The 16565-nt window shown below is 41.2% G+C and overlaps 1 protein-coding gene across 1 annotated transcript; it reads right to left on the bottom strand.

The window, feature by feature from the left end:
* Positions 1 to 6357: 6357 nt before the first annotated feature.
* On the bottom strand, positions 6358 to 15139 carry LOC109876847 (sialoadhesin-like). Its single transcript, XM_031816182.1, has 11 exons — positions 15074 to 15139; positions 12112 to 12195; positions 11479 to 11826; positions 10975 to 11178; positions 10165 to 10503; positions 9840 to 10082; positions 9298 to 9561; positions 8888 to 8978; positions 8687 to 8726; positions 8481 to 8561; positions 6358 to 8373 (listed from the first exon to the last, which is right to left on the bottom strand). Exons 2-11 carry the CDS (start codon positions 12170 to 12172, stop codon positions 8278 to 8280), a joined length of 1767 nt encoding a protein of 588 aa, XP_031672042.1. The 5' UTR covers positions 12173 to 12195; positions 15074 to 15139; the 3' UTR covers positions 6358 to 8277.
* Positions 15140 to 16565: the final 1426 nt, after the last annotated feature.

The following is a 16565-nucleotide window of genomic DNA, read 5'->3' as shown; positions in this document are numbered from 1 at the left end:
GTTTTGTGGGTGATTGTTCCTGTCTCAGTGTGTTTGTATTCACCAGACAGGCTGTATAGGTTTTCACATTTTCTGTTTGTTGTTTTTGTATTTGTTCGTATATTCATTCATTAAACATGTATCGAACTAACCACGCTGCATTTTGGTCCGACTCTCCTTCAACGGAAGAAAGCCGTAACAAGGGGGCGCTCTTTTAATTTTTGGATGAAAAACGTTCCCGTTTTAAACAAGATATTTTGTCACGAAAAGATGCTCGACTATGCATATAATTGACAGCTTTGGAAAGAAAACACTCTGACGTTTCCAAAACGGCAAAGATATTGTCTGTGAGTGCCACAGAACTGATGTTACAGAAAAAAAACAGATAAAAATACAATCAGGAAGTGCCGCATTTTTTGAAACCGCCTCATGGCAATGACTCCTTATATGGCTGTGGAGGAGCTAGGAGTCAGCTTACCTTTTCCACGTTTTCCCGAAGGTGTCTGCAGCATTGTGACGTATTTGTAGGCATATCATTGGAAGATTGACCCTAAGAGACTACATTTACCAGGTGGTCGCTTGGTGTCCTCCGTTGCAATCTTTGCGTAATCTCCAGCTGCAGCACTTTTCCGTTTGCTACTGAGGAGAAACCCAACTGCCACGAATTATTTATCATCGAATAGATATGTGAAAAACACCTTGAGGATGATTCTAAACAACGTTTGCCATGTTTCTGTCGATATTATGGAGTTAATTTGGAAAAAAGTTTGGCGTTGTAGTGAATTAACTTTCTTTTTTTTTCTTAGCCAAAAGTGATGAACAAAACGGAGCGATTTCTCCTACACAAATAATCATTTTGGAAAAAATGAAAATTTGCTATCTAACTGAGAGTCTCCTCATTGAAAACATCCGAAGTTCTTCAAAGGTAAATTATTTTATTTGAATGCTTTTCTTGTTTTTGTGAAAATGTTGCCTGCTGAATGCTAGGCTTAATGCTATGCTAGGCTATCAATACTCTTACACAAATGCTTGTGTAGCTTTGGTTGAAAAGCATATTTAGAAAATCTGAGATGACAGTGTTGTTAACAAAAGGCTAAGCTTGTGTTTCAATATATTTATTTCATTTAATTTGCGATTTTCATGAATAGAAAAAGTTGCGTTATGCTAATGCGTTATAGTTGAAGTATTTTTCTGTCGATTTCTTAGCCAAGCAGGATGAACAAACGTTACGTTTTTCACCTCCAAAAATATAATTTTGGGAAAAAAGGAACATTTGCTATCTAACTGGGAGTCTTCTGAGTGAAAGCATCTGAAGTTCTTCAAAGATAAATTATTTAATTTGGTTGCTTTTCTTATTTTTGTGAAAATGTTGCCTGCTGCCAGCACAGCCTAGCATAGCATTATGCCATGCTAAACTTACACAAATGCTTGTCTAGCGTTGGCTGCAACGCATATTTAGAAAATCTGAGATGACAGTGTTGTTAAGAAAAGGCTAAGCTTGTGTTTGAATATATTTATTTCATTTCATTTGCGATTTTCATGAATAGGAAACATTGCGTTATGGTAGTGCGCTTGAGGCTTTGGTTACGCTCCCGGATACAGGATTGCTCGTCGCTAGAGGTTAAAAACAACCTGAGGATTGATTATAAAAAAACATTTGACGTGTTTCTACGAACATTACGGATACTTTTTGGAATTTTCGTCGAAATGAACGAGGCTGTGGTTTTCTGAACATAACGCTCAACCCAAATGGCGTTATTTTGTTATAAAAGTAATATTTATCGAACAAAAATAACATTTATTGTGTAACTGGGAGTATCGTGAGTGCACACATCCGAAGATCATCAAAGGTAAGCGATTAATTTTATTGCTTTTCTGACTTTCGTGACCATACTAATTTGGGGATAGCTGTTCTAGCATTGATTGATACACTCACAAAAGCTTGGATTGCATATTTTTGGCCTGTCCCAGGATGCCCGACCCTAACTGGACTCATGGGCGGTCCTCTGATTTAGTTAAACTCAAAAAGGAATTTGATTTTCCTTCATTAAACATTCCAAAATCACATTACATAATTTTATAAACAGTATCATCCTCACTCATTCATCTTATACAACAATTAGATGTAAACCTCATATCTGAGGCTATTATATAAACAGTATTATGGTAATGTGGCCTCACCGTCTCCCATGAGCTTCACCAATTTGTAACAAACGGACCAGTTCGTAGCTGGATTCTTCACCGATCTTTTATACCTTCTCCGGAACGTAAACATTGTTCGGACCTCAAGTTCTGTGAGGTGGAAGAAATGACTTTGTTCTCTATGAACATTCACTCTGTCTCTATACTGTGTGGCCATGAGGAGATCCTCTCCTCAGGAATGTACGACCTCTCTCTGACCACAGCAGCCTGTGTAGGAGGCAGGGAGAGGCAGGGAGAAGGGGATGGGGATTGCTGTACCCAGAGAGAGCAATGTCATGACACCCGACACCAGTGATGCTTAAGTCTTTTCCAGTGTGTGTGTGTCACTTGCTGATTAGCCTCACAGCTTGGAGCTATCATTGAACCTGGTGGTCAGTCTTTAGGCTGCTGAACAGCTTGACGGACCGCAAGGGATTGAACATTTAAATTCCTCAGCTGAAACTGAGCAGTACCTAGCCAATTGCTTTGTCCTAGTTTTTATCAGGCCCTCAATCTGGAGACCACGTACTGCAAGCCTGTGTGAGTGGCCGAGACTGCCAAATATCAGCTCCACCAGCTAGCACCTCCACCCAGGCTGTCCAAGCACCACGAGGGGCTGGTATTTAAGCAGATTCTCTGTAAAGACCTGCTCCATGTAGCCATTAAATGAGCAGCTCTATTCTGCAATGAACAACTCACCCTGCCCCCCCCCCCCCAACAACAATATCTGGAGTACTTGGCACACAGGAAAACACAGCATCTTCAACATCAAACCAGCTTCCCTTTACACAAGAATGTTTATGCGCTGTTTATGTGCTGTTGGTGAGACTACTTTGATCCATGCAAATCTGTCAGTTTAAAATAAAATTTGCATTGGATGCATCTTAATCCACTTCATCCTTCTTTGTCGCACTTCTGCATCTGTGGTGAAACGTGACCGAGCTAGAGCCGTGTTTGTCAGACCATGAGACTAATTTCATCAATGGGGAGAGGGGGGAAGGGGTCATTGCAGGTCAGACCCTACAATGGCCCCCTTTAGTGTCTACAACATGGTTGTCATAGAGGTGGACCCCCTTTAGTGCCTACAACATGGTCGTTGTAGAGGTGAACCTCCTCAGAGTTCTAATGATGTCATCATCTCCATCCTCTGACATCAACGATGACATGTTTCACAGCTCAAGCCGAGGGGGGGACAGGGGAAGGAAATCACTTTGATTGACACTTCACACACTCATACTGTGTGTCCAGTGTTCTGTCTGTGCTGTGCTGTGTGTCAGAGGACTACAAAAGTGGTGACACCCCTCAACACCCCCATTTTATGTTCCATTTTAAAGTAAGGACACTGTGTCTTCCTCAATCTTCATATTCATTATTCTGTTCTTCCTCTGTCATATCCGCGGACAGTGCGTGGTGGTCAGGGTTGTCAGGATTGTCAGGGTGGTCAGGGTGGTAAAAGTTGTCAGGGTGGTCAGATTTGTCGGGCTGGTCAGAGTAGTCAGAGTTGTCAGGGTGGTCAGGGTTGTCAGGGTGGTCAGGGTGGTCAGGGTAGTCAGGGTAGTCAGTGTAGTCAGGGTTGTCAGGGTTGTCAGAGTGGTCAGGGTTGTCTGGGTTGTCAGGGTGGTCAGGGTAGTCAGGGTAGTTAGGGGAGTCAGGGTAGTCAGGGTAGTTAGGGGAGTCAGGGTAGTCTGGTTGGTCAGGGTTGTCTGGGTTGTCAGGGTGGTCATGGTTGTCAGGGTTGCCATGGTTTACCTGTAACTTCCTCTCTGGTCAGGCTTATGGTTGAAGAGAGAGAGAGCGAGAGAAAGAGAAGAGGGGGGAGATATAGAGAGGGGAGAGGGGGTTTGAGAGAGAGAGAGAGAGAGAGAGAGGAGAGGGGGTTAGAGAGAGAGAGAGAGAAATAGAGAGAGAAAGTGGGGGCTAGGGCGAGAGAGAGGGGGGAGGGGAAGATAGGGGAAAAGAGAGAGAGGGGAGAGGGTGAGAGAGGGAGAGAGTGAGGGAGAGAGAGAGGGAGAGTGACATTGTTACAACACTGCATATAGACATAATATGACATAATATTTATTTCGAGCTTTTGTGAGTGTTATGTTTACTGTTCATGTTTTACCATGACAATAAAGCCCTTTGAATTGATTTGAGAGAGAGAGAGAGAGAACTTGAATGTGAAAGTCCTCAATGGTGATGCCTGTGCTAAAACTGTCTTTTGGGCACTAGAGTCCCCTATCTATCTCTATGGAGGACATTTGAAAACACCTTCTCCCGCCTGCACAATCCGGCATTAGTCTGTCACTTTTACTTTTTACTTTCAAAAGTTATGATAAGAGTTGATTGGTAAAACTTGCTTGTATATGTTTATAAATGACAGCTGGTGTTTTGACAAAGACATATGAACTGGGAACTCATCAGCCTGGTGCTCTCCAGCTACACCCCCTGGACAGTAGGACAAACAGCAGGCAACAATGTGTCGGAGGAAACAGTGTCGAACTGACGAACGAAGTCAGCTTGACCGCCACAAGGAGTCTCTAGAGCACGATGAGACAAGGACATCCCGGCCGGTCAAACCCTCTCCTAACCTGGACGACCCTGGGCCAATTGTGCTCCGCCTCATGGGTCTCCCGGTCACAGCCAGCTGTAACACAGCCTGGGATTCATTGTTGAATTTGCAATTTCCAATTTGTTGTGTAATGTTTATGTCCATTGGCAGATGAGCACCAATACGTTTTCTCTCAAATTTCTCTTCATATGACAAGGATTGAAAAGGATTTGTCAGTAGATTGCCGACCTGATGCATGATGATGACTGCTTGTCCAGCTTGTCTAGCTAAGATTTTGAAAGTATGATGTGGACATGATCAGTCCAATCAAAGCTACGGTCTGTGGCCAATGACCTTGAGCCTTCTAGGATGTGCACTTCAAAGGGCTTGAATTTCCAAGCTCTCCCCATAGATTTTGCGGTGACGTAGTGTCCCCATGAGTGACAGAACACTGAGCAAATCATGGCGCAATTAGAGAACATTACCAACCCCTACGCTCCGTATTTTCCGCTGGCTCACCACCACAGAAAGCACTGAGTTAGGCTGAAACACCTGCATTTTGGAGCTGCCTTAACTCAAGAAAGGAAAAAAGAGACCGTGTTTGTATGCGACTTTATTAACTCAATGCTTTATTTATTTATTACATTGTTTGCAAACCGATGTGTCATGTATTAATACCAAAATAACATGAAAAAAGCACCAAAAAAAGCTAAACAGGTGGGGCTCAAAACAGATGGAGCTCTGTCCCACCTGCCATGTCTTGCTTGTCCTATGTTGCTATGTCTTGCCTGTTCTATGTTGCTATTGTCTATATTGTAATTGTTTTTAATAACCTGCCCAGGGACTGCGGTTGAAAATTAGCCGGCTGGCTAAAACCAGCACTTTTACTGAAACGTTGATTAATGTGCACTGTCCCTGTAAAAAAATAATAAATAAATAAATAAAAACTCAAACTCAATGACGTGTCGCGGCTGCATGTATCTAGAAATTACGGACAAGTTGACGAACAAATTGCCCACCAAAATTTCTGAAATTATAATCAGAAACATGTCTAAATCAGGCAAAAAATATATCCTGCCCCCCCTATCAAAATAAATCCTGCCCCCCCTGTCAAAATATATCCTGCCCCCCCTGTCAAAATATATCCTGCCCCCCCTGTCAAATATATCCTGCCCCCCCTGTCAAAATAAATCCTGCCCCCTCTGTCAAAATATATCCTGCCCCCCCTGTCAAATATATCCTGCCCCCCCCTGTCAAATATATCCTGCCCCCCCCTGTCAAAATATATCCTGCCCTCCCTGTCAAATATATCATGCCCCCCCTGTCAAAATATATCCTGCCCCCCCTGTCAAAATATATCCTGCCCCCCCTGTCAAAAAAAATCCTTCACAGTCTTTGACTGTAGCCTGTAGCGAATATTCTATATTTGCAGGCTAGTGTTGGGTGGTGAGGACCTCAGACTTTCACTTTATCACATAGTCGTGAGGTTGCAGATGGGTTATTAGCAGTTGTGGGCGGCTGCGGGTTAACAAACAGCTGACCGGCGCACCACTAGCGTGTGTGCCTGCATGTCCTTTGTGAGCAACAGTGCTGGGTGTTGATCTGTTCAATGGCTCTATCATGTGTCCAATAGGCAGAAATACAAGAAACGACAGCAGAGAGGAAAATAGTTATGAATCAATGTATTAATAGTTGATCAAATAATCAATGTATTTCTTATCTTGAACTTTGAGCTTATTTACAACTTGGCGCTTATACTGTATTGACACCAAACCAAATTGTAAAAACTGCAAAGGTAAACGTATTTAATGTATCTAAAATATGTAATAATGAACAGTGTTGATAATAAAATAAGTGATATCATGAAACTGAACAATATGGTATTACCTAATATAAAATAATGAATATAAAATGTGCAATAATGTCTGACAGGAATACAAAGTAAATAATTAAGAGTGTAAGGGATGTCGTCCTCCTCTTCTGAGGAGGAGTAGCGAGAAGGATCGGAGGACCAATGCGCAGCGTGGTAAGTGTCCATAATGTTTATTTTAAGACGTAAACTGAACACTACGAAATACAAAACAATAAATGTGAAATAACGAAAACCGAAACAGTACCGTGTGGACCAAACACTCACACGGAAAACAAACACCCACAAACCAAAAGTGAAACCCAGGCTACCTAAGTATGATTCTCAATCAGGGACAACAATGGACAGCTCCCTCTGATTGAGAACAATACTAGGCCGAACTCAAAACCCAACATAGAAAAACAAACAGACTGCCCACCCAACTCACGCCCTGACCATACTAAAACAAAAACAAAAACAAAGGTCAGAACGTGACAAGGAGAAACCTGGTCCAAGAGCTAGAAGTAATAAAAAGCTGTTATCAATATTAGTCACTGAGAAATGTCGGCCTATTTTTGTTATAAAAATCTGGAAAAGACAAATCACAACGAAAAACAGCAGAAACATAATATTAATCTACAGAGAGTAAACAGAAAAGCGATATGTGTTACAGAGAATCTACAAATGGTCAAATCTCATTGAAAAAGAGCAGAAACATAATCGATCTTATTTCTCATCAATATACACAATTATCATTACAAGGAAAGAGAATTCAACTCCAGCATTTACTCAGAAGTTAAAGCTTCGGAAACACTTGACATGTCACCAATAAGCATAATTACATAAATATGTCTTACTGCCCCTGTGCAAGGCAGTTAACCCATTGTTCACCGGGCACCGAAGATGAGGATGTCGATTATGGCAGCCCCCCGCATCGCTCTGATTCAGAGGGGTTGGGTTAAATGCGGAAGACACATTTCAGTTGAATGCATTCAGTTGTACAATTGACGAGGAATGGAGTGATAAGACAAGGTTGAGAGAAGAGTTTCCCTTTGGAGTGATAAGACAAGGTTGAGAGGAGAGTTTCCCTTTGGAGTGATAAGACAAGGTTGAGAGGAGAGTTTCCCTTTGGAGTGATAAGACAAGGTTGAGAGGAGAGTTTCCCTTTGGAGTGATAAGACAAGGTTGAGAGGAGAGTTTCCCTTTGGAGTGATAAGACAAGGTTGAGAGGAGAGTTTCCCTTTGGAGTGATAAGACAAGGTTGAGAGGAGAGTTTCCCTTTGGAGTGATAAGACAAGGTTTGAGAGGAGAGTTTCCCTTTGGAGTGATAAGACAAGGTTGAGAGGAGAGTTTCCCTTTGGAGTGATAAGACAAGGTTGAGAGGAGAGTTTCCCTTTGGAGTGATAAGACAAGGTTGAGAGGAGAGTTTCCCTTTGGAGTGATAAGACAAGGTTGAGAGGAGAGTTTCCCTTTGGAGTGATAAGACAAGGTTGAGAGGAGAGTTTCCCTTTCCTTAACTTTGCAAGAAAATAAAAATAATGACATGATTTTCTAAAACGTTAAAGCTCATTATCTGGAAAGCCTTCTAGATATGACAGCAGTATGATAGCGGGAGAATAGAGGTGTAAATCCTAGCTTTAGTTTGGTGCTGAAGCTCTTCATCCAGGTTCTGTGGTGAGTCTCTTCAGTCCAGGTTCTGTGGTGGTTCTCTTCAGTCCAGGTTCTGTGGTGGTTCCCTTCAGTCCAGGTTATGTGGTGGTTCTCTACAGTTCTCATAATCTGAGGGCTCAGCATCTATCTGAGGGACTGTGTCACTAGAGGAGTCCCTCACATTCTGAAAGAAAACACAATGGTCACATTACACACCACTCTATTACATTTTTATGGACACAAACACACACACAAACACAAACAAACACACAAACACAAACACACACTTACTGCCAGGGTGTCATACTCTGGTGACCTGGTCTTCATGTTCAGTGCTGTGTACGTGTCACTGTTAGGATCAGGATGGGCACTCTGTGCAGAGAGAAAGAGAGAGAGAGTTGTCATGGTAACAGTGAAAATAGTATGAGAGAGACTCTCGTGACATAGTAAATTGATGTCACCAGGTGTGGAGGTGGAGGCATAGCTGATATCATCACCTGTGTGTCTGCTGTGACATCACTTCCTCCTGTGGATCTCCTGTAATGAGGGACAGAGTGAGTTCTGCTCTCTACTGACCTCTAATGGAAGTTGACATGTTACAAATAAAGTTTTGCACATTAATTAATGAATGAATGGATGAATATATTAATGCATTCATAACAAATCAGGGTGCTAAGGTAAAACAAAATGTATGTCACCTGAACCACATGAAGCAAGGGAGAAAGAGGATGAGAACCAGAATAAACACTGTGATTCCTACAGCTGCAGTCAGAACTGATGTTTGTTTCCCTATAATAAAATATGGATGATATGAGGACATGGCAAGATATAATTAACTAAAAACAAATATAATTTGGTAAAACCTGTCTCCTCCCCTTCATCCACACTGATTGAAGAGGATTTAACAAGTAGCATCAATATGGGATCAAAGCTTCACTTGGATTCACCTGGTCAGCCTGTCTATGTCATGGAAAGAGCACGTGTTCTTAATGTTTTGTACACTCAATGTTTAATTATAAACCAAAGTTTTAAAAAAGCCAAATTCAAAGTATTAACATTAGAATGAAACATGTAGTTTTGTATTGAAGTATTGAAGATGGAACTTTACCTGCTACAATGATCATCAGAGCTGTAGAGTTCATAGATCCTCTTCCATTCTGGGCCTCACAGTAATATTCTCCTCTGTCCTCAGAGATGATGTTAGTGATGCTGTAACTCTGTCCTGATGCTTTTGGTGAGGTTACGTTCTTCTTGTACCAGGTGTATTTGTCCACAGGTGGGTTGGCATCACTGCTGCAGGTCAGAGTCACTGAACTGCCCTCCACTATTTCACCAGAGGGACTGACTGACACTGAGGTGTTCTTTGGGCCGTCTGGTGGACAATATGTAACACATTGTTCATACATAGAGCTTTACATGAGGAGCATCATGGAACTTGGACTTGTGATTAAAATAAATGAAATATTAATATAAATATGTGGAACTTAGACATTAATGTAACAATACAGTGTTTGTGAAGTACTTGTAGTTACTACAGTAATGAGATGAGTACAATCATGGAACTTGGACAAAGATTGAAATAATGGATATAATAGATGAGAGAAGATGTTACTAAAAGAATACAACTGGAGATGGATCACACATCCTCACATGTGACAGTGAGAGTCTCTTCATCAGAGGGGAGATCCTCATGACCTTCTACAGAACAGGAGTATCTGCCTGTATCCTCACTGCTGACTGGGTTTAGGAACAGACTGGTAGATTTTGTGGTTACATGTCCATTCTTGTACCAAACGTAGGTGGGGTTGTCACCCAGAGTACAGGTGGTGCTACAGGTCAGTGTCACCTTCTGTCCCTCTGTCACAGTGGCAGGAGTCAACTTCACCTGCAGACCTAAATGAAAGAGGATTAAAACACAGAGTACATCATTAAGTAATCGTTTGCAGTATTGATAGGATGTGACCTGCAGTGTTACCTGTGACAGTCAGAGTTGTTCCAGGGAAGGTGGGCTCCCAGGTTGTCTGATCTGTTCTGAATCTAAACTTATACTCAGCTGAGTCCTCCTCTCTCAGGTCTGTGATTCTCAGGATGGAGTCACTCTGCATATTTCCAAGGTACACCACACGACCTCCATACCCCGGGCTCAGGATTTGAGGCGCCTCATTAAGTTTTCCTTTTGTATACCAGATTGTTTCAGAGACTGTATGACCACTGGGATAAGTATAAGAGCAGGATATGTCCACTGATGACCCATTCAAGGTACAGATCCTCTGATGGGTGTAAGTCACGTGGAAATAACTGTGACCCTCAACAGCTGAAACACAAGTACATTTTTCAAATGGTGTCAGTATTTAGAACTGTAAAATCAATTACCATTAATCTATATGGAATAGTAGCTCTACCTCATGTCTGTTTCACTAAACATCAACCACCATTAATCTATATGGAATAGTAGCTCTACCTCATGTCTGTTTCACTAAACATCAACCACCATTAATCTCAATGGAATAGTAGCTCTACCTCATGTCTGTTTCACTAAACATCAACCACCATTAATCTCAATGGAATAGTAGCTCTATCGCATGTCTGTTTCACTAAACATCAACCACCATTAATCTCAATGGAATAGTAGCTCTACCTCATGTCTGTTTCACTAAACATCAACCACCATTAATCTCAATGGAATAGTAGCTCTACCTCATGTCTGTTTCACTAAACATCAACACTGACCAATGGTGTATTGGAGGATTTTGACAGACTTTAAAAGTGTATCAGTCACACTCACACACTGCAGGAGAATTGATGCCTTTTACAGCACAGTAGAAGCTGTCTTCAGTTTGAAAGTAGACTGAGTATGAGGGGGAGGAGGCCCCTTGTACAATCTTACTGTTCCTGTACCAGGTGTAGGCGGGGTTACCAGTCAGAGTACAGGTGGTGCTACAGGTCAGTGTCGTTGACCACCATGTAGTGGTCACCTTCACCTGCAGGTCTGGAGTAGATAACAACGTTAAAACCACCTGTTGTCTAGTTGAAATGAGGCAGGAGTGGACGTTCTCAAATCATCAATTCAGACATTCCTTTTATACCAACATTCATATTAATTATATTATTTCTGTACAAATTTAGACAATTTTTCCAGAACCACTTAAACAGATCAACACTATATATAATATCACTGTACCTGCAACAGACAGAGTGTTTAAACAGATCAACACTATATATAATATCATTGTACCTGCAACAGACAGAGTGATTAAACAGATTAATACTATACATAATATCACTGTACCTGTAACAGACAGAGTGACTCCAGGATCACCAGTATGTTTCCCTCCAGTCTGATCTGTTATGAATCTGAATTTGTACGTAGCTGAGTCACTCTCTCTCAGGTCTGTGATTGTCAGGGTGTGACCATTCATCTTATCACTATGGTACATCACACGACCTTTGTAGTCTGGGTCATTTCTCAGATTTACATAATTCTCCACAGCATACTTTTTGGTGAACCAGAAGGTTGTTGTGACTTTATGCCAACTGGGATATGTGTAAGAGCAGGACAGATCCACTGTTGACCCCTTCAAGGTACAGATACTCTTCTTGGTGTATGTAACACTCCAGCCATTCTGACCCAGTACCACTGAAACACAGTTAGACATCACAAGGACGTTACATTAAGTTCAAGGTCTTGTGACTCACACTAACACTTTGTTCCATAGTTGCTGAGTTGAGACATAGATACTCTTTGGTTGAGTGTGAATGGAAACCACAGATAAGCTTCACTCAGTGAGGTGTGAAAGATAACTATTTAAAGTGAAGTGGAGACGCCAAATGTGTCGTCAGTAGAACATAAAAATGCTTGTGCTTTTAGAACTATCTGTAGTTTGACGAACTGGGCAACTAAAATATAAGAATGAGACCGTACCTGCTACAGACCAGAGAAAGACCACCAGAGAAAGACGACCACCTGCTGTTCTCAATACCATTGTTGCATCTCCCACCCTGCAGTCTTAGAAACATAAACAACAACTCACTCTATAGCTGGTGAATAACTCCACCTGATACATTGAAGTATAAACTGTAAATGGGGTACAGGGCCTCATTACTGAAAATGAACCAGGCTCATATTGTGTTGTGTTGTGCTATATGGTTGTCTATGTGAATACTGTCTGTCTGTAAGTCTATATCACTATGTATGTAATGTGCGTGACGTGTTGCATGTCTGTCTGCATCTGTCTATTTAACCTGACATGATGTATGATGCAAAAATTATTTCCTAATGGATACAATAGTCATCACCATCATCATTGTCGTCATCACCACCATCATCATCAAAAACAACAACAGCAACAATCACTTATTGAACAGATGTGTAAAACTGCAAACAAACATTTCTACATTGATTGTTCTGAAGCTGTTTTATTCTCAGAACCCCCATATAGGAAGATAAATGTTCAAACCTCTACGGCCCGTCAAGCTCTACAGCAGCCTAAAGACTGCCCACCAGGTTCAATGACAGCTCCTATCCTCAAGCTATGAGGCTAAACAGCAAGTGACTCTCTCACTCTCTCGCTCACTCACACACACACACACACAGTCTTGTAAAACTAACCTTGTGGGGACACAAAATTCAGTCCCATTCACAATCCTATTTTCCTGTACCTTAAACCCAAAACCTATTAACCCTAACCCGAACCCTAGCTCCAAACCCTAAACCTAATTTTAACCGTAACACTGATTCTAACTGGTTTAGTCTTATATCTAATATTTAATTTTATTATACCATGCACTTTAACCTAGCACTTATTTTTTGAGAACCTAATCCCTTCATCTCTTGTTGTCACACCCTGACCATAGAGAGCTGTTTATTCTCTATGTTGGTTGGGGCGTGATAGTGATTAAGGTGGGTTATCTAGGTGATTAATGAATTATGTTGGCTTCCAATCAGAGACAGCTGTTTATCGTTGTCTCTGATTGGGAATCATATTTAGGCAGCCATTTCCTCATTGTGTTTTGTGGGATCTTGAATACAGATAGTTTGCTGTGTGCATACCAGTAGTGTCACGGTTCACTTTTGTTTTGTGAGTTTTAATTTATTAAAAGATGTGGAACTCTACTCACGCTGCACCTTGCTCCAATCTTTACGGCGATCGTGACACTTGGTGGGATTATTTATTTAATTGATCCAGTTTGCATGTTTTATTCTGATTTTATTAGAACATTTGTTTTAAAGTTAAACCTTTTTAACCTCCGCACTTAATCAATAATTGTCTTCCTCCTGTTGAACTTCGGCCTGTCATGTTCTCCCACTGTCTCCAGACCGGTTGGATGTACAATATAGAAACAGGGCAGAAAGTTGCAATAGGCCCGTGCAACACAAAGGTTGAAACCAGCATAAACAGAAACCCTCTTAAACCTGACACTGATTCTAACCTTAACCCTAAACCCCCTAGAAATAGCATTTGACCTTGTGGGGACCAACAAAACGTCCCCAGTTGGTCAAATGTTTGTTGGTTTACTATTCCTGTGGGGAAACGAAATATACAAAATAATGTGGACACCTCCTCAAATGAGTGGATTCAGCTGTTTATGCCACAGTCGTTGCTGACTGGTGTATAACATCGAGCACACAGCCATGCCATCTCCATAGACAAACATTGTCAGTAGAATGGCCTTACTGAAGACTTCAGTGACCTTCAACGTGACACTGTCAAAGGATGACACCTTTCCAGTTTGACAAATTTCTGCCCTGCTAGAACAGGGTTTACATGGCCAAGCAGCCGGACACAAGCCTATGATCACCATGCACAATGCCAACCGTTGGCTGGAGTGGTGTAAAACTCATCACCATTGGACTCTGGAGCAGTGGAAATGTGTTCTCTGTAGTGATGAATAACGATTCACCATCTGGCAGTTCGACGGACGTTTCTGGGTTTGGTGGATGACAGAACACTACCAGCCCCCCAAAAATGCCAACTAAAGTTTGGTGGAGGAAGAATAATGGTCTGAGGCTGTTTTTCATGGTTCGGGCCCCTTAGTTCCTTTGAAAGGAAATCTTAACAATACGGCATACAATGATATTCGAGACAATTATGTGCTTCCAAGTTTGAGGCAACAGTTTGGGGAAGGCCCTTTCCTGTTACAGCATGAGGTCCATACAGAAATGGTTTGTCAAGATCGGTGTGGAAGAACTGACAGAGCCCTGACCTCAACCACATCGAACACCTTTGGGATGAATTGGAATGCCGACTGCACACCAATTCTAATTGTCCAACATCACTAATGCTGTTGTGGCTGAATGGAAGCAAGTCCAAGCAGCAATGTTCCAACATCTAGTGGAAAGCCTTCCCAAACGTTTAGGCTGTTATAGCAGGGACAAACTCCATATTAATGCCCATGACTTTTTAATTATTTGTTTGATGAGCAGGTGTCCACATACTTTTGGTCATGTAGTGTAGGTATCCTGCATCTGTCGGGAAGGCCCATAAGGCCCATGGAGTCTGTATCAAAGTCTAGAGAGCTGGTTGTTATGGATGTAGAAAAGTTAAAACACATCCTACACAGTATAGATGTCAACTCTACTCCCTATCAGTCTGGTCCTGAAGGGCCCTCAGATAAATCAACTGTGTCACACGCAGACACACACACAGGCCCACATGAACACACACACTGCAGAGCTACAATGTTTGTTTGCATGTCTTTTTACCCTGGTTAATCATCTCATCCCTATGTAGATCAACACTCCTACACTGAGACACTTTATAAAAACTGGCCATAAAACACAGCTCAAAACTGAACAACAAGTAAAATGATACATTACCCTCAATTACATGACTAAAAACAAATAACCCCAAACTATATTTCAAGATATTGACAATTGTACTTACAGAGTGAAGTGAAGGGGAGAGGTCTTGTACAGTGAGTCAACTTACTGTCAGTTAGTGTGAGTTCTGTGGTTGACACATATTTAACTGCCCTTATACTTCCTCTTTAAGTCATTAACATGCAAGATGACCAGACCAGGACATCAGAAAAGGGATGTTACTGTATTTCAACAGAAATTGTGCAACAGACTGCATATCTATATGTACTTTTCTTCATTTGAGGAGTGGGACTACATTTTTTAAAATAGCTAAATGTGTCATATTTCCAACGTGATATTTTGACAACACAGAGAACCATTTAAACAATGTGTCAACTACAGAGGGCTTGGTGTGGTTGCTAGGTGATTTGTGACACACCTGCAAGCCCTCTATACTATTTAGAATGTGAACAATTGCTCAGAATGTGCTGTCTTGTCCTTCTGAGTTCTGTATATACAGATCAAAGTTCTATGATCTCATTCAATTAGAACCCATTCCATTTAATACCCATGACCATCACTCCTCATCAGCTGTATCAAATTAATACTGAAGGTTCCAGTGTTCTAGACTAGAGCTCCACCTACTGGCATCTCAACATTACTGCACCTTCCTAATAATAATGTCCTCAATAATGTTGGGTTAATAACAACATAACAAACTGGAAATACATTAGATGAACTAGTGAAAAACTAAACTGTTTACTTGACAAAGTCACAGTTAAGCAAACATACACTGTTGTATTATAATAAAGGACCTTGTGTACAATAAAGGAGGCTGGTTGGCAGAGATATAGGAGGAGAGGCTAATTGCAATGACTGGAATATAATTAATGGATACTGTTCCATTTATTCCACTCCAGCCAGTACAATGAGCATGTCTTTCTATATATCTGCCCACCAGCCTCCTCTGCTGGACAGTACAGGTAGTAGCAGAGGCATCAATATCATCACAATCATCATCACCATAGTGATGCGGTGTTGACTGTATAGGCTAATGTACTCTGTTGTCCATATAGGCTAATGCAGACTCTTATCCATATATATTTAATATAGCAAGGTATCCATATATAGTCTAATGTAGCCTGTTATCCATATATAGTCTAATGTAGCATGTTATCCATATATAGTCGAATGTAGCATATTATCTATATATAGTCTAATGTAGCCTGTTATCCATATATAGTCTAATGTAGCCTGTTATCCATATATAGTCTAATGTAGCCTGTTATCCATATATAGTCGAATGTAGCCTGTTATCCATATATAGTCTAATGTAGCCTGTTATCCATATATAGTCTAATGTAGCCTGTTATCCATATATAGTCGAATGTAGCCTGTTATCCATATATAGTCTAATGTAGCCTGTTATCCATATATAGTCGAATGTAGCCTGTTATCCATATATAGTCTAATGTAGCCTGTTATCCATATATAGTCTAATGTAGCCTGTTATCCATATATAGTCGAATGTAGCCTGTTATCCATATATAGTCTAAAGCCTGTTGGGGCTAGGGGGC

The sequence above is a fragment of the Oncorhynchus kisutch genome, unplaced genomic scaffold, assembly GCF_002021735.2.
Source record: "Oncorhynchus kisutch isolate 150728-3 unplaced genomic scaffold, Okis_V2 scaffold758, whole genome shotgun sequence".
NCBI lineage: Eukaryota > Metazoa > Chordata > Actinopteri > Salmoniformes > Salmonidae > Oncorhynchus > Oncorhynchus kisutch.
Note: the sequence above shows the minus strand (reverse complement) of the source record. Positions and strands in the feature narration are given on the sequence as shown.